The sequence below is a fragment of the Pelophylax lessonae genome (assembly GCF_965119305.1).
Source record: "Pelophylax lessonae genome assembly, chromosome: 7".
Classification (NCBI taxonomy): Eukaryota; Metazoa; Chordata; class Amphibia; order Anura; family Ranidae; genus Pelophylax; species Pelophylax lessonae.
This window is the reverse complement of record NC_138774.1, coordinates 31,587,865-31,607,891: the sequence shown is the minus strand read 5'-3', so window position 1 is coordinate 31,607,891 and position 20,027 is coordinate 31,587,865. Positions and strand designations below refer to the sequence as shown.

The 20,027-nt window shown below is 44.5% G+C and overlaps 1 protein-coding gene across 1 annotated transcript in view; it reads left to right on the top strand.

Moving 5' to 3' along the window:
• The window catches only part of LOC309559952 (uncharacterized protein), a 72,516-nt gene that overhangs the window by 17,158 nt on the left and 35,331 nt on the right, over positions 1–20,027 (top strand). The window contains exons 2-5 of the mRNA XM_082263429.1: positions 16,080–16,203; positions 16,295–16,387; positions 16,946–17,059; positions 18,951–19,055. Coding sequence (XP_082119555.1) covers positions 16,170–16,203; positions 16,295–16,387; positions 16,946–17,059; positions 18,951–19,055 — 346 coding nt within the window. The 5' untranslated portion in view covers positions 16,080–16,169. The remainder of the gene's footprint in view (positions 1–16,079; positions 16,204–16,294; positions 16,388–16,945; positions 17,060–18,950; positions 19,056–20,027) is intronic.

Genomic DNA, 20,027 nt, shown 5'->3' with positions numbered 1-20,027 from the left:
TGGGATCACTTTTAGAAGCGGTGGGAAAGGAAGCGTTGGGAGTACCGACCTTCATAAGTCAGTGTGCCACAAGACATCGTCCTGTGTACATCGGGAGCTGTGCATCTGGTGCTATTCTGACCACATGCGTTACCACGTCTGCTATTTCATCATGGACCGCAAATTAGAACAAAGAGCAAACGTGGAAAAACTGGGCAAATCTGCCCCAGAGACGTTTGACACGATTCAGCAGGTTTATGGCGATGCTGTGATGAGTCATTCAAGGTGTTTTTGAGTTGCACGCTCGATTGTCCTCCGAAATCATCATGCACAAGTTGCCGAATGATTTTGACATTTTGGGGGGGGGGGGGGGTTTGAGTTTGTTAAAGGTCTTTCAGTAATGTTCTTCCACCCTTGAATCGCCCGTGCCACTCAAAACACATTGAACCACTCATTGCAGCAACTATCCGAATCATGTCCAATGTCTGTGGCAGATTTGCCCAGTTTCACACAGAATTTCACGTTTGCTCTGTCTTAAAGCGGAGTTCCACCCATTTTTAATAGGTTGGATTACATAGATGTATGTAATCCCCTTTAAAACGGCTTTTACCAATGGAAACTTTGCTAGTAAATACCTTAACCACTTTACCACCGGAGGATTTTGCTGTCTTACGTCTAAGCCACTTTTTGCGATTCGGCGCTGTGCGAATTTAATGGACAATTGCGCGGTCGTGTGAAGCCATACCTAAACAAAATTTACGTCCTTTTTTTCCCACAAACAGAGCTTTCTTTTGGTGGTATTTGATCACCTGTGCGATTTTTACTTTTTGCGCTATAAACAAAAAAGAGCGTTTATTTTGAAAAAATTACAATATTTTTAACATTTTTTTTTTTTATATGAAATTCCCCCCCAAAAAAATGTAAAAATCTAAATTTTTTTTAAACTTTTGGCCAATTTGTTTTCTGCTACATATGTTTGGTAAAAAAATCACAATAAGTGTATTTTGATTGGTTTGTGCAAAAGTTATTGCGTTTACTAACTAAGGGAAAGACTTCTGTCTTTTTTTTTTTTTTTTTTTTTTAACGAGTAATGGCGGCGATCTGCGACTTTTTTTTTTTTTTTTTTGCGGGACTGCGACATTGCGGCGGACAGATCGGACACTTGACTGACATTTTTGACACTTTTGGGGGTGCCAGTGACATTACTGCAGTAATCAGTGCTATAAATATGCACTGTTACTGTAATAATGACACTGGCAGGGAAGGGGTTAATTTTATTGTAGAGGGAGGGGTTAATGTATGCCTGGTGCTTACTAACATGTGTGGGGGGGGGAGGTGACTGAGTGACACAGGGACAGATCGCATGTTCAGCTATGCTGAACCCTGTAATCTGTCCCCGCCTGTCACTTAGGAGATCCGCCCGCTCTGTTTACACAAGGGAGCGGATCTCCAAACTCGATTCCCCGATGATCGGGGAAGAGCAGCGGCGATCGCCGCCGCTCCTCCCTTGGCCCGACTCCCGCTGTGACTGAAAACAGCGGTAGCGCCGCCTACAAGGGGAGGAGTCCAGCGACGTAGGTCTACGTCGCTGGACGGAATCGAGCCACTTTGCCGCAGTTCAGTACCTGTGACTGGTCGGCAAGTGGTTAATATTAGGACACTTACCTGTCATGGAGTCCAGCGATGTCGACACCGCAGCCGATGTTTCCATCGGGTGCTGCCGCCGCCATTGCTGGTAAGGGAACCTGGCAGTGAAGCCTTGCGGCTTCACGGGCGGGTCTCTACTGCGCATGCGCGAAGCGCATTATGCATTCGGATTGGCTCGGCGCCAGGGGAAGGAGGAGGGGGCCAAAATTCCGAGAGACAGGGCCGCGCCGCCGTCTCCCGGAAGTGGGGAAGGGTACCTGTCATACCTTACGTTCATGTCACGGCACAGTAACGTTGTGCACTGAGCTGTGTGGTCCCATGCATGGCCATCAGAGGTGCAATAATATGTAAACCTGGTCCATTATCTCACACAGGTGTAGAGCACATTTGGAAAAACTGCGTTCTGGTGGTGACACGACACACAGAAAACGATTGATTTCTCTTCGTCCTTACCATTACCTGCATTTATCCATGAGTAAAACGCAGGTAACTGCACATAGAGTGAACAGTTCCGTATTCTGGTTGTATGATATACTGTGTTCAGGTACAAATTGTAGTGTGCAAGATGGAAGACTGCTGTGATAGGAGATGGAAGTTCATTGTAAAAAAAAATAAAAAATCAGACATGTATTTAGGTGGCGCAGAACAGATGGCTGCTGAGAAAAAGGCTGGCGTTGTAAATTCAGGTCAGCATAGCGAATGGAAGGGAAGAAAAATCAATGGCGCTTATTTTGCTTGCAAGACGTATGAGGCCCATTTTTAGGACATCTCTCTACATTGTGCTACTCTGTATGTCTTCCTCCAGACCTCTAGCCCAGACTTTTTTTTTTTTTCTCAAGAGGAAACCTTGAAAACATTTTCAGATGTAAGGGAACCCCTGCTAAAACCAGTTCATGGGGGGTCAGTGGGAAAAATCCCACACCCCTCTTCATTACAGCAGTGGTCAGATTTCTTCTGTACAAACCGCTCTATAGATTATTGGTGTTATGCCGCTGACACCACCAGGCTGTGTTGGCCCGGAGACTGTGCAGGCACCATCGGGTGGTTGTATTTCCCTTATAGCTCCGTTTTTTCTTAAGTGGGGTACACACTAGTAGAAAATCTGCCGAAAATTCCCGTCCGAGGTAAAATCGTACGATTTTCGGCTAGAGTGTACACTACTTTCAGCAGCCGATGCCGACATTTTCAACGAAAAAAAAAAACGGAGGGACAAACACAAAAATTTTTATCGTCCGTCCCCAGGTGACCAATTTTCGTTTAACCACTTAAGCTCTGGAAGGTTTTACCCCCTTCCTGACCAGGGGGTTTTTTGCGATTTTTTTTTTTTTTTTTTTTTTTTTTTTTTTTTTTTTTTATTTATTATCATGCGCTATAAACAAAAAAATAGCGTCAATTTTGCAAAAATAACAATATTTTTCAAATTTTTTTATATGAAATTCCCCCCAAAAAAATGTAAAAATCCAATTTTTTTTTTACATTTTTTGGCTAATTTGTTTTCTGCTACCTATGTTTGGTGAAAAAAAAATCACAAAAAGCGTATTTTGATTGGTTTGCGCAAAAGTTATTGCGTTTACTAACTAAGGGAAAGATTTTTGTTGTGTTTTTTTTTTTTTTTACCGCGTAATGGCGGCGATCTGCGATTTTTGCAGTACTGCGACATTGCGGCGGACAGATCGGACCCTTGACTGACATTTTTGACACTTATGGGGGTACCAGTGACATTACTACAGTAATTAATGCTATACATATGCACTGTTACTGTAAAAATGACACTTGCAGGGAAGGGGTTAACTTTATTGGAGAGGGAGGGGTTAAGTGTGTCCCTAGGGGCGTGTTTCTAACTGTGATTGGATGTGGCTTGTGATGTAAAAGCACAGATCAACGGTCCTACATAGCAGGACTGAGTGATCTGTGCTTTTACACCAGGGAGAATGACAGGCGGTTTTGTTTACATTAGCCGCCTGCCTTTCTCCCTCTCTACCCGACGATCGCGAGTGACCGGCGGACATCGGGTCCGACGATCGCGAGTGACCGGCGGACATCGGGTCCGACGATCGCGAGTGACCGGCGGACATCGGGTCCGCCGGTCACACGCGCCGGCTTCGTCGGGTATGAGCGGGGGCGGGAGCACTCCTCCGGCGGCGCGCTTGCCCCCTATTCGCTCCCAGGCTAGTGACGTACCGGTGCATCACTTTGCCTGGGAGGGGCTGACCGCCGCCGTATATAGTCGGGCGGCGGCCGGCAAGTGGTTAATGTGTATGCAGTACGTCCGTGAAAAATCGGATACAAAAAACCACGCATGATCTGAAGTTGCTGACGACCCGGAAGTCTAGGAACAAATGTCACTGGCTTGTGAGCCAATAGCGGGCGAGCGCCCGCCCGCTGAGGCGCGCGCCCTCCCCGGCTCGTTCCCTAACAAGTCAGTGCGTGTGACTGGCGGACCCGCCTGTCATTCTCCCCTGTGTAAAAATGGAGATCACTATGTAGGACCGTTGATCTCTGTTTTTACACTAGTGGCCATGTCCAATCACAGTTAGAAGCACGCCCCTAGGGACACACTTAACCCCTCCCTCTCCAATACAGTTAACCCCTTCCCTGCAAGTGTCATTTTTACAGTAACAGTGCATATATATAGCACTGATTACTGTAGAAATGTCACTGGTACCCCCAAAAGTGTCAAAAATGTCAGTCAAGGGTCCGATCTGTCCGCCGCAATGTCAGTCCCGCAAAAAAAATCGCAGATCGCCGCCATTACTCGTTAAAAATAAAAAAACGCCAAAAATGACAAAAATCTTTCCCTTTGTTAGTAAACGCGATAACTTTTGCGCAAACCAATCAAAATACGCTTTTTGCGATTTTCTTTTTTTTTTTTTTTTAACCAAACGTATGTAGCATAAAACAAATTGGCCGAAAATGTTTAAAATTTTGATTTTTACATTTTTTTTTTTTTTTTTTGGGAATTTCATATAAAAAAATGTGAAAAATATTGTTATTTTTGCAAAATTGACGCTCTTTTTTTGTTTATGGCGCATGATCAAAAAATCGCACAGGTGATCAAATACCACCAAAAGAAAGCTCTGTTTGTGGGAAAAAAAGGACGTCCAATTCGTTTGGGTACAGCGTCACACGACCGCGCAATTGTCCGTTAAAGTCATGCAGTAAAAAATCGCAAACAAAACCCTGGTCAGGAAGGGGGTAAAATCTTCCGGGGCTTAAGTGGTTAATGACCAAGCCATTTTTTTTTTCGATTCGGCACTTCATTTGGCACTGCATTGCTTTAACTAAGAATTGCGCGGTCATGTGAAACTGTACCCAAATACAATTGATGTCCCTTTTTCCCACAAATAGAGCTTTCTTTTGGTGGTATTTGATCACCTCTGCCATTTTTAGATTTTGCGCTATAATCCAAAAAAGAGCGATGATTTTGAAAAAAATAAAAAAAAGTTTGTTACTTGCTGCTATAAAATTTTCCCAATAAAAAAACATTAAAAAAAAATTATTTTTTAATCAGTTTAGGCCAATTTCTATTCTGCTACATATTTCTGGTTAAAAAAAAAATCCCAAAAAGCGTATATTGGTTTGCGCAAAAGTTGTAGCGTTTACAAACTATGGGATAGACTTTGGACTTTTTTTATTTTTTTTTTAGTTTTTATCAGTAATGGCGGCGATCAGCTTTTTTTGGCGGGACTGCGACATTGCGGAGGACAAATCTGACACTAAGTGACACTTTTTGGGGACCAGTGACACAAGTACAGTGATCAGTGCTAAATATGCACTGATCCTTTAGGCCCCTTTCACACTTCTGCAACTTGTCCTGCGACTTGTCTGCAAAGTCGCATGACAAGTCGTTCTCCACTATTTCCAATGAGTACCGTTCATATCTCTGCGACTTCAAAAGTAGTCCCTGCACTTTTGCGCGTTTTTAGGTCCATAGCCCTCAAGATTACACGGCATTGCTTCAAGGCCAGTCGCACAAGTGTGATAGGGGCCTTTAATAAAGCACTCCGGATTGTTAAATCAAATGAGGTCATCAGCTACAGCTCAAGGAACCCCTAGCAACCTCTGGAGGAACCCTGGTTGAGAATGGCTGCTCTAGCCTCTTGACTAATCATGGTGGATGATCATGATGGAGCCAATGCACATCTTTGGGCCATGTTCATACAGGTGTTCTGTGCATCCCCAGGCAGGTAGTCCCATAGCTGTCAATTGGGACGCAGCAGCTGCACGGACATGGCTTCTGCTCCCTCCCAATTTGACAGCCATGCCGCACATCAGTGCTTGCATTTGCATGGCTGTCAGATTGTGTCCGTGCTGCTGCGGCATCCTAGATCACGTGAGTGTGACTGCCTGCAAAGGAATGCACAGAACACCTGTACATCGATGTGCGGGCAAACAGCGGCCATCACACAGGCATATGTTCTCATACACCCATCTGAAAGGTTCACAATCTCTTCTCTTGCTCATTTGATCTCTGTATGAATAACAAATAATTATTTCCTGCATGTGCTGCATATACACTTTTTTTTTTTTTTTCTTTTTTCTTTTTCTTCTCCAAGTTCAACCAGAATTAATTGAGACTGATGGGCTAATAATGGTGCTTAGCGTTTTGGTGCTTAGCATTTTGCAATGTCAAAAACCTCACAATCAGCAGTAATGTTTTTCTGGGCCCCATATGTATTATAGGCCCCTTGCATGCAGGGCCATCTAGGCAGAGTGTGTCTCTCAGGAGTTTTAGCACTCTCAGGAGTGGCGGATGCAGTGTCCGGCTACAGAGATGCTGTAACTTTGCCAAATAAAGGGCAAGGTGCCTGTCTGGTATTCTGACACTTCTCTTCTACATATAAAATTTATCCCTTTTTTTTTTTTTTTTTTTTTTTTTTTTTATGCTAGAAAATTACTAATGGCGCTTTTCCACTGCATGGAACCGAACAGTTCTGCTCGCTTTTGTGCTTTTCCACTGCTGGTACCGCATGGTACGGTGTAGGAACGATTCGGTACGGCTGCACTTTTCCACTGCATGGAACCGAACGGTACGGCTCTCAAAAACAGTACCATCTCGATTGCGGTTCCAAGAGGTACCATACTCGGTACCATATCCCACAATCCTTTGCATGCAGTCACTACTAGCCACTGATTGGTCAGAGAATCGTTGTTATCCCACCCACTTAACTTTAGTACTACTTTAGTGGAAAAGCAAACCGTACCGAACCGTACCATGCGGTACCAGTAGTGGAAAAGCAAACCGGGCCAAGCAGGGCCGAGTAGAGCCGAGCCGGTACTTGCAGTGGAAAAGTGCCATTAGAACCCCAAACATTATATGGTTTTCTTAAACCAAGGTCCTAGAGAATAAAATGGTGGGTGTTGCAATTTTTTGTTACACCGTATTTGCACAGCAGTTTTTCAAATTCAATTTTATTTGGAAAGAATACACATTAAAGCGGAGTTCTAGCGGTTTTTGTGTTTGTTAAATAAAGTCAGCAGCTACAAAAAGTGTAGCTGCTGACTTTAAAGAAATGCACTCAGCGATGTGGCCGCCTGAACCCTCGGTTCTCTCCTCCTCCTCTCTGCGGCACCCGGCTGCGACAGCTTGCGGCTTCACAGCTGGGTGCGCGCTGCGCGCCTTGAATGACCAAGCAATCTTCTGAGACTTGCGATGTGTCCCAGAAGATTGCAGGGAGGGGTAGAGGAGAACTTCCGCTCAAGCCTCCTAGGCAGCCCAAGCAGACGTGGGAGTGGGTAGCTGTCAAATCTAGGTACCCCCCCCCCCCCCCTAAAAAAAAATTACATTGCGAATGTGGCATGTCAGGATTCCTTAACCACTTCAGCCCCGGAAGGTTTTACCCCCTTAATGACCAGGCCATTTTGTTGCGATTCGGCACTGCGTTACTTTAACTTTTACCCAAATACAATTGATGTCCCTTTTTTTTCCCCCACAAATAGAGCTTTCTTTTGGTGGTATTTGATCACCTCTGTGGTTTTTAGATTTTGCGCTATAAACCAAAAAGAGCGCAAATTTTGAAAAAAATGCCATATTTTTTACTTCCTGCTATAAAACATTCAAAATAAAAAAAAAAAATGGAAAAATTACATTTTTTTTTTATCAGTTTAGGCTAATTTGTATTCTGCTACATATTTTTGGTAAAGAAAATCCCAAAAAGCGTATTTTAATTTGGTTTACGCAATAGTTATAGCGTTTACAAACTATGGGATAGATTTTTGGACTTATATTTTATTTTTTATTAGTAATGGCAGCAATCAGCGATTTTTAGCGGGACTGCGACATTGTGACGGACAGATCGGACCCCTGACATTTTAGACACTTTTTGGGGACCAGTGACACCAATACAGTAATCAGTGCTAAATAATATGCACTGTTAACTGTATACATGACACTGGCAGGGAAGGGGTTAATACTGGTAGTGATCAAAAGGGTTAAATGTACACCAAAAGTGCTTACTCACTGTGTGGGGGGGGGGGGGATTCTGTGACAAGCACAGATAGATCGCAGTTTCAGCTTAGCTGAAACTGCTGATCTCTCCCTGCCTGTCTGACAGAAGACTCGCCTGCTTTGTTTACATAAGCAGGTGGGTCTTCTCTCGATTTCTCCGATCGTGGGAGGGCAGCGGCAATCGCTGCCGCTCATCCCGCCTCCCTCTTTGTCTAAACCACATGCACTCAGTCACGTAGTACTACGTGACTGGACGCAGCCGAGCTGCCCTGCCGCAGTAATATTACGGCGGTCGGTCGGCAAGTGGTTGAAGTGGAAGTTCCTCTTTTGGGTGAAACTCTGCTTTAATTTTAATGCACACAAACGCAATACCAATTTTTTTTTTTTTTTTTTGTACTGTACAAAAGATGTTACTCCGACTAAATAGATACCAAACATGTCACGCTTTAAAATTGCACACGCTAATGCAATGGAGACAAACTTTGGTACTTTAAATTATCCATAGATGATGCTTTAAAAAGCCTTTGTAGGTTACCAGTTTAGATGTACACAGGAGGTCTGGTTCTAGACTTATTGCTCTGACATTCACTGTGATACCTCGCCTGTGGTGCTCTCACTGTTTACATGTGTGCGGGACTGATGTGTGCGTTCACTGCGTGTGAGCACGGGGTGACGGGGGCGTTTTACAAAAAAAAAAAAAAAATATATATATATATATATATATATATATATATATATATATATATATATATAAAATTTAATTTTTACAATTTGATCACTTTTATTGCTGTCAAAAGGAATGTAAACATCTATTTTGACAGCAATAGCAATGACCGGTACTCTTTATGGTGAGGTGTTGGGCCCCATCTTTCCTTTGGGCTCCGATGCAGCGGATTAGAGACAGATCTGCTGTGCAGCCAGTAAACAGAGCTGTCACCGGAAGTGACGAAATAGTCATCGCTTACAGGTTCTGATGTCGCATAGTGTGAGGAACAGCTTCAGTTGCTCTCGCTGTGAGGCCGGACATGGATGCCATCAGCCGCGTTGTTACTGGGCTTCCTAAAAGCGGATACCGGAATCATGGTTGTAGCCTGAACCATGATCCCAGTGTAACTGTTTCCCTACCGCAGTGTGTGTGTATATGTGCGTATATAGGTAATAAAATTTGCCAGTATAACGGCCTCCTTTGGAGTGTCTGTGGGAGTTCGGCGGGCCCCATTTTGTGTGTCAGTGGACACAGAGCAGGGCTCAGGAGCAAGTATGCTCGAGTGCCCCCATTGTAAGTAGCTTGCTGGAGGGGCCCAGAGTGCCAGCAGGGGTCTCAAGCAGGGGATTGGGGCTGCTATGTAAACCAATTACACAGAGAAGATAAGGATACATGCTGGTTATTTAAAGAGGTTGTAAACCTTGTGGAAAAAAAAAACCTGTAGGACAAAGGCATAATTAGCTAGTATGCATTACATAATAGCTTATTATGAAATACTTACCTTAGAACTAAGCTGTCTCTGGGGTGCCTGCATACTGCTGAGATGGCTGACATTTTGCCCGGTGTCTTTTCCGGGTTCGCGGGCTCCGGCGCTGTGAGTGGCCGAAGCCGTGGTGACATTACTCCCACGCATGTGCGCCATAGCCTCCATTTGTGGCATGGGCTCTGAAGGTCCCGTCACAGAAACCTGGACCTTCAGAGCACATGCACCTATGACGTCATCGGCCGCATGCACTCAGAATATCTCCTAAATGGTGTAAGTTTAGGAGATATTCACAGTACCTACAGGTAAGCTTTATTATAGGCTTACCTGTAGGTACAATTAAAGACGACTTTACTTCCTCGTTAAAAAATCGTTTAGTATCACTTAAAGCGGAGTTCCGGCCACAAAATCGACAGTTGATTTTGGGCCATCCGCTTGCTTTTGGTCACCTGAAAAATAAATGGATAGTTACGATTTTTTTTTTTGTTTACTTACCTTGTTATTGAAGAAAAATATACTCCCCTTTCTTCCACTTCCTCCCTCTGCGACCGCGAGTCACTTCCTCTTTGCATTGATTCCTGGGAGCTGAACGTCATCGCTCCCAGGAATCAATGCGCCTGCACCTGCCCCGCTCGTCAGTTCCGGTGCGGGCGCGTCATTCCCTGCTAAACAGCTTCTGGGCATGCCCAGAAGCTGTGGAGGGATGACGCGCCTGCATCGGAAGTGACGAGCGGGGCCGGTGCAGGCCCATTCTGGGAGAAGAGGACACGGAAGAGGACACAGAAGAGGACGCGCTGGCTTCAGCTGCCCACATCCGAGATGGCAGCGCTGGAGAAGAAATTTTCAAGGTAAGTATTTCTTCTAAAAGGTAAGTGCGACCTGGGACAGTACAGAGGCTATCCATTGTGGAATGTACTAGACCTGACTGTCCCGGGGGTATTTTTTATTGAAAAAACATTTTCGTGGCCGGAACTCCGCTTTAAGTGTGTGTATGGAGGTTGCACATATCTAAAGGAAACATTTGGATTGTCACATTTAAAAAAAAAAAAAAAAAAATCTGGTCCTTTTTACGTAATGCCATCTCTCAATTCTACAATTTTAGAAACAAGTCAAGGACTCCAATGTCTTCTGTTCTCTTATGCTAATTTTTAACGCATTGAAATTGGAACTGGGCGCTTTATTTTATAGGGCTAATTTTGCACCCCCATTTATAAAGCAAGAGAAGGCTATAGAAGGAAGGCACTGAATGCGGAGCTTTCAGTCTGCTGTTCACTGGAAAAATCCTGAGGCTATTTTTTTGCATGGCTGCTCTGTGGCTTCAGCCTTAGCAGACGATTAACAACAAGCTATTATCCAGAGGCGAGAGGAAAGAAAGAAAGCGTGTCATGTGAAGTAGGCTGGAAAATGGATCAGTTCAATCTCTCACAGTATGATCTGGCGTTGGAAGCCAGAGGAATGCAGATTTAGGAGAAAGCCTGCAAAAGAGGGTTGGATGATTCGCCAGCTGATGAGATCCCAGAAGTCCCCAGCATTACTAGCCTGACAGCATGCTGGGGCTTGTTACCCTACTGCAGCCTGGGGACCTCCCATTGGAGTTTTGCTGCATTTTAGGTGGTGATGGATGGGATATTTTAACCACTTCAATACTGGGCAGCTTCACCTCCTTCCTGCCCAGGCCAATTTTCAGCTTTCAGCGTTGTCACACTTTGAGTGACAATTGCGCAGTCATGCAATGCTGTGCCCAAATAAAAGTTTTTTTTTTTTATATAATTTTTTTCTTTTTTTTTTTTTTAGACCGATGGGAGCTTTCTTTTTGGTGGTAGGTAATCCCTGAGTTTCATTTGTGGCTAAACAAATGAAAAGAGACCATCAATTTTGAAGAAAAAAAGTTTTTAAGTCCTTTTTCCTTGTTTACTGATGTGTGCTGACAGAGCGGCGCTAGTGGGCAGCCTTAATGAGCGGCGTTGATTATCAGTTCAGATCCCCCGTCAGAAAAGCAGATTATTGGCTCTCATCTTTACTCATGCGCTGTCAACGTGAATAGAGGAATGCCGCTCACAGGCACTTCCTATTTGAGCTGTTATTGGACATAGCTGACCACATGGTAAAGAACCTACGTCATAGTCTCATAGTCATTCGCTCTTGCTCTTTTTTAGTGTCACCACTATAAGCCACTTCCTAGGGGGTGCACCTGTAGGCTTGATCCTGAGCCTGGCTGTATGCGTCTGTTGACGCACAGCAGGGATCAGCTTCCCCGCCCCACCCACTCAAATGATTTGATTAGCAGGAGCCAATGACTCCCACTATTGCTTCTGAGCATGGACAGAGAAGAGTCACTGCAGACGGGCACAGCGCTGGATCAAGAGAGGACTCAGTTAACTATCGAAGGGAGAAGGGGGCTAACTATCGAAGGGAGAAGGGGGCAATACAAACACCAGAACATTTTTTATCTCATTGCAGGGAATGCGTTAACCTCCCTAGCGGTATGATTCTGTCAGGAATTCTGTACCAAAAGCGGTACAATTCTTTCCATGGAAATTTGGCGTTCTGTATTAAAGGCCTACAATTCTTAGTAATTACTGACTTAAAACTTACCAAAACAAGACTCTAGTAGACATCCCAGATGTAATGAATTTGAAACACAAACACATGAATTATAATCCAATCAATAATATAATTTTATTCAATAATGCAATGAAAAATAATGAAATTTGTCAAAGAAATTCAAAACACATCCTGAGTGTGGAACAGTTTGAAGCAGGGCACTAGACAAAGTCCGACGTTGCAATCTGGACAATAGTACCTTGTTTCCTTTCGGACTTTTCTTCCATTGCCATCCTTCTTAGAACAGCAGACGACGCACATCCTGGTAGGCACCAACTTTTTTGGGGTGGGCGGTACAAAGTCCACAAAATGACGGCCTGTCAGGCGTTCTGGATTGCCAACGTCAACAGCACGTCGTCCGGGTCTGTTAGCAGATACTGATGATGGTGTCGGGTGGTTGACGAAAATCTGCTCAGCCACCTTCCAGATAAAGTCCGAATGAACAAGGGGTATGGCAGTGTTGGCTTTGTAAAGAATATAGGCGTTCCAAAGGCACTGTTCAAGGAGATGCCTAAAAATCTTTTTGTAGTATTTTTTTTGTTGCTTCCGCATTGCCGGGTAATAGGTCATTGCCTGATCGGCTCGGTCGACACCTCCCATCGTGTGATTGTAGTCGATCACGACTTGCGGCTTCAGCATATCTGTTCCATGTTTTGTGCGGACCATGGCAGTGGAGGTGTTGTGCATGGTGCTCATGAGACACACGTCCTTTTTGTCTCGCCACCGCGTTGCCATCATTTTACCCTTTTGAAAGGCAACCATCTCTCCTTTTTTCATCTTTTTCCTGCTAAACATTGATGGCATGTCCCGCCGGTTTGGCCTAACAGTACCATACCCATCAGTTTTGTTTAGGAGCAAAACTTCATAAAGTTCCGGAGAGGTATAAAAGTTATCTGTTGTCACGCAATATCCCTGGTTCAAAAGGGGGTCCAGCAGTGAAAGGACCGAGGATGTGGCCATCCCATAGCCGCTGTACTTGGGATTGAACTTTGTACCTTTCCCGATGTAAATTACAGCATTCCATATATATCCTGTGGACGACTCAGAGCATGTAAAATTTGATCCCGAACCGCGCTCTTTTGGATGCAATATATTGGATCCAGCTCAGGCGTCCCTTGTAGGCCATGAGACTTTCGTCCACACTAACATCCCTGTCTGGCACATAGGTCCGCTGGAAGTTGGTGACAATCATTTGGCACACCTCCCAGATTTTTTTGAGTTTGGGCGCAGGATGTGTGGCCTCATCAAACTCCTCGTTGTTGGCAAAATGCAAATTTTTCATGATCAGAGAAAAACGGTACTCGGACATCACTGTGCCAAAAAATGGAGTGGCCAGCATCTTATTCGTGGTCCAATACCATTTCTGGAGCGGTTTCCCCACCACCCCCTGAAGGATGATGAGTCCTAGAAACTTCCAGATGTCCTTTCTACTGACCGGTTCCCATTTTCTGGATCGGGAAAATCTGGCGCGCAGCGTAGAGGACTGCTGCTCATGGTAGCGGTTGGTTTCAGCGACTATTTTTAGAATTACCTCCTCCGTTAGAAATAACTTGAGGTACGCCAGGGGGTTGTCACTCTCCACATCAACCTTCATCCCAGGAGATCCAGTGAAACGGAATCTCGGGGGCGCTGCCTGGTCCGCATCACTGTCTAAAGGGCACCAAGTGCGCACATCACTTAGTTCAGGTGCGGGATCATCGGCGTCACTTTCTCGATCGGTGTCAGAGTCAGATGACAAATCTCCGCACGACTCCCTGTCACTCTGTTCTGCGAGCAGCTCCGTGTCGCAGTCGCTCATTTCATCCAAAAGCGCATATGCGGGACAGCGCTTTTTTGATGCCATTTTCAAATTATTTTATTTCACACAAATGACAATGGCAAGGGGCACTGAGAGGGCACTGTGACTTTTACCAAAGTGATACAGTGTAATCCTCTCAGATTACACTGTATCACCTCCTTTTTATGTTAGTGTTTTGTGTTACTTTGACTTTTACTCCCAGTTCCGCTCCCATGCAGCATTGCTGCTGCAGGGAACGGAACCAGGAAGTCCTCCTACTGACAGACGAGCGGCTGGGATCTCGGCTGGCGGTCACAGCAATGAGAGCTCATCGCTGGATTGCCAGGATAAGGTAAGACACTCCGCTGCGCTGTCTGCACAGCTCTGCACATCAACCCCGAGCGTGACTCGGGGATACCGATAGTAGCAGGAAATTCCTACCCCGAGTCACGCTCGGGGATACTGCTAGCCTGGTTAAGGTAAAAAATGTTGCGCCTTTAGAAGCACTTTAACTCTCATACACTTTAGTTTGTTCAGTTATTTGAAGTTGTTTTAAATCTGCAGCTTTTATTCAAATAACACCTGGTGATTTTGCCATCTAGGTCCTTGCTCATGCTCTTCCTGTTGTAGGGAGACAACTGTCTCCTTATTGTGCTCTTTTGTTGTCAATCTCTCTGAGGCTTCTAATGGAGACTAAAAATGACTGTTTCAACACACATTACATAGACCCTGAGACAAACAAAACAAAGTGAAGCCTTGTGGCTTCACGGCCTTTTTCCTACTGCTCATGCACGAGTCATGCTGCGCTTTGAGTGGTCCCACTGTCTTCTGGGACCTGAATGTCTCCCAGAAGGCAGCGGGGGGAAGGAGGAGGGGCCAGAAATTTCATAGATTGCCGTGCAGTGATCTTATCAGGAAGCGGGAGCAGGTAGTTGGTTTTGAAAGGTATCTGCTCCCCCCCAAAAAGTGCCACGTGCCAGTGGAGGGGGGGGGGTCTGTGAACAAGCGGAGTTTCCCCTTTTGGGTGGATCTCCGCTTTAAGCAAACCTAATGTCCTTTTGGTTAAAGCCTGTATATGTGCTTGTTTCACATCTATAATATATTCCTGAAAAAGAGGAGGCGTTGTAATCCGACCAATCATTGAAGCTCTAACATCTTACCCATTTTTTTTTTTTTGTTTTTTTTCTTGTTTTATAACCACTTCAGACCCCTGAATGTTTATCTCCCCCCTTACATGACCAGGCCATTTTTTTTTTGGAATACGGCACTGCATGGATCAGTGTTTCTGCTTTATAGGAACACAGGATCCATGTCGTCTGTACTGACAGAATGACTATCTACCTTGTTTACACAGGCAGACTGGCATTCTGTCAGTGTACTGAAAGATCAGCTGGTGCTGGCAGACATTGGGTCCGCAGGACCTGCTGATAAGCTCCTGCTGTGTACAATCACAGCGGTAGGGAGCCACCGGCGGTGTGCACTCATGCCCTAAACCCAGAAGTGCAGAATCGCGTATATATACATGATCCTGCGCAGCATGGCCGCCCTGCTATTGGGCGGTCGGCAAGGAAGCATGAAAAACCTCTGTAGTGTATTATGTTTTACTAAACAAAAAAAAGTGCTGCACATACAATTGTAGGAAAAAACTGGGCACGGCATACAAAGTATCACAAAATATGCATACAATACACATGTTCAAACTCTCTATCCTTCCCAGCAAATTAGCACTGACTATGTATGCTATAAGGATACTAAACAGCTACTTAACTTGGGTTTTCCCTTATGATGGGAGTCTTCTTACTGCTCCTTCTTGGAGCCCTCAAGAACTACTGCTCATTTGTCTTGAGCACATGGTTGTCCAAGTCCTCCTTCGTCTTCACCCCATTTCCTTTAGCATCACTTCCTGTCCTGAGCTCATGAACCAGCGCAACAAGTTCATTTAGCTGTGAACCATGAACCAGCCCGATGAGTTAATTAGCGATGAACCAGCCCCACGAGTTCATTAACTGGTAATAGGGGTGAACCAGCTTCCAAAAACACATGTAACTAAAATGTTATACATGTATATCTATAAGCTCATTCCAGCTCAACAAGTTCGTTAGCTTCACAGCACCACATCCATAGATCAACCGGTTTTATTTTTCTTTGATTTCAGAAGTGGTTAGGGTTTAATGAACAACTTACGGAATATACCACCTGAACAGAAGTCCCTTTTCCTATCAGACGGATCTGACTTTAAGTAGTGATGATGGAGCATTACCATACCATCAAGCCCCTTGGTAAGCACCCCAAGTTTTTTTTTTTCTTTCTTCCTACTGGTATTTGATTATTAGAGACTGTTATGCTAAGCTATAATATTTCTGCTTTCAGAATGTACTGTGGTGGGGCCAGGGGTGGTGGTAAAGGTAGAGGAGGAAGAAATATACGATCCTCAGAATAACCAGATTCCAATGACCAATACAGGTAAGTAATCTCCATTGTCGGGAATCGTATATATCTAAACAATATGGTCATGTAAAAAAAACACCATTTCAAAAGGATAGTGGAAATGCCTTCAAGTATGCCCCCCGATCCATGCTCTCTCACCCCACTGCAGGAATCTGCCCCAAGTATGCTGTAGTGTTAGAACCTACCCAGTTAGATTACATCATTGCCCCCCCCCCCCCTTTAGCAATCAGCTGCTCAGGTCCAAGCACAGGTCATGTTCTCCCTCATACCTTGTAGCCTTGCCTGCTCCGTTAGAGCCTTAGATGGGGCTCTATTGGTAAGCAAAGTCACTTTGTCCTGAATAGGCAAAGTAACAGGATCTTTCTTAAATTTCTGCATATTTTCCTATTAAAATGTCAGAGAGCTACATTATCTTTGTGTGAGCGAAGCCTTTACGAGAAGCACATCCTATGCCTCACACGCATGCACAATCTCATGCTTTATTCATTTCTTTGGTCAGGCTTTAAAAGGAACACAGTCTGTGAAACCTTCTGCTTTTTCTGTAGCTAGATATCTCATCTCTTTCTATTCAAGGTGGTAACCGTATAAAGTGTGAAGTGGATGTCAAGGCTGAACAAAGCGAAGAGACTTATACCCGAAGGAAACGGAAGTCTGACCGTAGGAAACGCATCCCCGAAAATAACATCGGTAATATCTGTGTATTTTATTTGGAGATCCATTTTTTTTTGCTGTCTTGTGGTCTGAAACTGTTGCATATTTTCTTGTCCTGAGACTTTACTATCTAATCTTCTAATGCACAATAAATATTACTCTCTATGGTATTGGATACAATTTAAAGTGACTGTCTCTATATTAAACTTTTTAGAAACAGGCCTCCCAGTAAGACTTTTTTTTTTTTTTAACCAGTTTCCAATCAAGTCTACCTGTCAATTTTCAGATGGACCTATTCGGAAGGTCCGTGCATTTCTATGGACAAGCGGGTGTAAACAGGCTTGTGTCTGTTTGTGCATTTAAAATGGGCAGCAGTGTACCCCGACATGTTTTAATGTGTTTACAATAATGTCAGTAGAAACCCCATCTGGAGAAAAATACATAGGTGTGAACAGGACAAGTAGAGGGAGAGGCAGCACTGGGTGCCAAAAATTGTTCTGCAGTATATATAAGCTGGAAAGGAATATTATGACAGGAAGAGAGAGCGAAGTGAGTAAAGGGATGATTTCACCAATGATGGGGCGGCACTGATAGGTAGCACTGATAGGCGGCATTGATGGGTGGCACTGGTGGGCACTGGTGGGCAATAATGGGCACTGGTGGGCGACACTGATAGATGGCAATGATGGGCACTGGTGGGCAGCACTGATAGATGGCAATGATGGTCACTGGTGGGCAGCACTGATAGGGAGGGCACTGGCGGGCAGCACTGATGGGGAGGGCAATGGGGGGGCTCCCTGAGCCCTGATTGCCATCCCTGGTGGCCATAGTGGGCATCCCTGGGGTCATGGGTGGGCATCCCTGGTGGTTCTAGTGGTATCCCCCCCCCCCCCCCCCCCGAGGGTCTGCACTGGTAATCAATGATCTGATTACCAGTGCTGACCCCCCCCCCCCCCCCTGTCAGGGGAGCCGCCGATCGGCGCTCCTTTACTCGTGCCTGTCAGGCGCGAACTAAGGACAGCCGATCAACGGCTCTTCCTGTTTACTATGTGACCAGCCGTGATTGGACATGGCTGGTCACACGGTAAAGAGCCTACGTGAGTAGGCTCTTTACCGAGATCAGAGATGCAGGGAGTCAGACTGACACCTCGCATCACCGATCGCCGCTCTGCGCGCCCCCGGGGGGCGTGCAGAGCTGTATTATCCTGCCGCCGTCATATGACGTCCGGTCAGGATAATACAACCACAATCCCGCGTCATTCTGCTATAGGGCGGACGGGATGTGGTTAAATACATAAGGGGTCCATATAGTGAACTTGTTGTTGAGTTGTTCACTTTAAGGTCAACACAGAGGACAAGGGCGCGCTCTTTACGTCTAGGGGAAAACCGATTTAGTCTCCAAATACAGAAAGGTTTCTTCACCATAAGAGCTGTGAAAATGTGGAACAGACTCCTTCCAAAGGTGGTTCTGACTAGCTCACTAGATTGCTTTTAAAAAGGCCCGGATTATTTCCTGGGTGCACTTAATAGAAGTGGGTGCTAAAAATTTTTTAGGTAAAGTTGATCCAGGGAATATCCGATTGCCTCTCGGGGGGATCAGGAAGGAAGTTTTTTTTTTTTTTTTTTTTTTTTTTTTTTTTTTTCTTTCCTCTGCTGTAGCAAATTGGATCATGCTTTGCTGGGGGTTTTTCACCTTCCTCTGGATCAACTGCGGGTAATGGATTGTGTATATGGGATTGTATGGTTTGGTTTACAATACTTCTTCTTTTTTTTTTTTTTTTTTTTTTTTTGAACCAGATGGACTTTTTTTTTTAACCTGACTAACTATATGTAACTGTAATATACTTTATTTACTAGGAGTTCAGCTCTTCACCTGGAGTTCACATTTATTGGCCTAATCATCAGAGCTTTTCTTTGTATATTTTAGGGCCTGTTAATCCAAAACCAGAAGTTGTAATAAAGACTGAAGATGAACATGACTCTTACATGAGGAATGATAAATCCTTGAAACCGGATCAAAGTCCCAGAGCAGGTGATGGACTGCTATTGCATATAATGTGAAATAAGCAACAGAACCTTTTAGCTACGTTCACATGTGGGTGTAGCGGATCGCAGGCAGAATCGCCACAATTCTGATCTAAACCAATCCGGAAATCATTGCAAATCGCGGGACGTCTGTGCATTGCCCGTGATTTGCAATGGCACCCCAAACGCTGTGCGATGTTGCCGCGATTTCCTCCTGCCGAATCGCGGTAACATCGCGCAAACAAAGAGCTTCTTTGGGGCGTCATGCATCCCGCGATTTTGTTTGCACGATGTTACTGCGATTTGGCAGGCGGAAATCGCGGCAACATCGCACAGCGTTTGGGGTGCCATTGCAAATCACGGGCAACGCACAGGCGTCCCGCGATTTGCAATGATTTCCGGATCGCGGGCAGAATCGCGGTGATTCTGCCCGCAATCCGCTACGCCCACATGTGAACGTAGCCTTAGAGTCTAGAAAGCCTAATAACATGTTTGTTTTTTTTTTTTTTTTTTTTAAGGTATTTTTTGGGCCTTATTTATTAATTCTTTATTATTATACAGACTTTATATAGTACTTTTGAGATTTGAAATCCGAACTCCAGACACCTCCAAATACATAGGCAGGTAGACTAAAATATGCTAACGGGGAATCTGTGATCAGTTTTAAATGTCCCACGCTTTTTTTCCTATTAAAGTAGTAATAAAGCCTAAACATTTTTATATATATATATATATATATATATATATATATATATATATATATATATATATATATATATAAATAATATATATTTTTTTTTTCTTTACCTCAGTGCATTCCTTGCATTAAAGTAAATGTTTAGGCTTTCATATACCCCTTCACAAGTCCTCATTTGATCCAGCCAGGTGCTCATCTGCTGCTCTTCTCTCCCCTCTCTTCCTGGCCGTTGCTGAGGCAGTGTGTGCCATTTTGGCTCCCGCTGTTGTCAGTTAAAGCCAG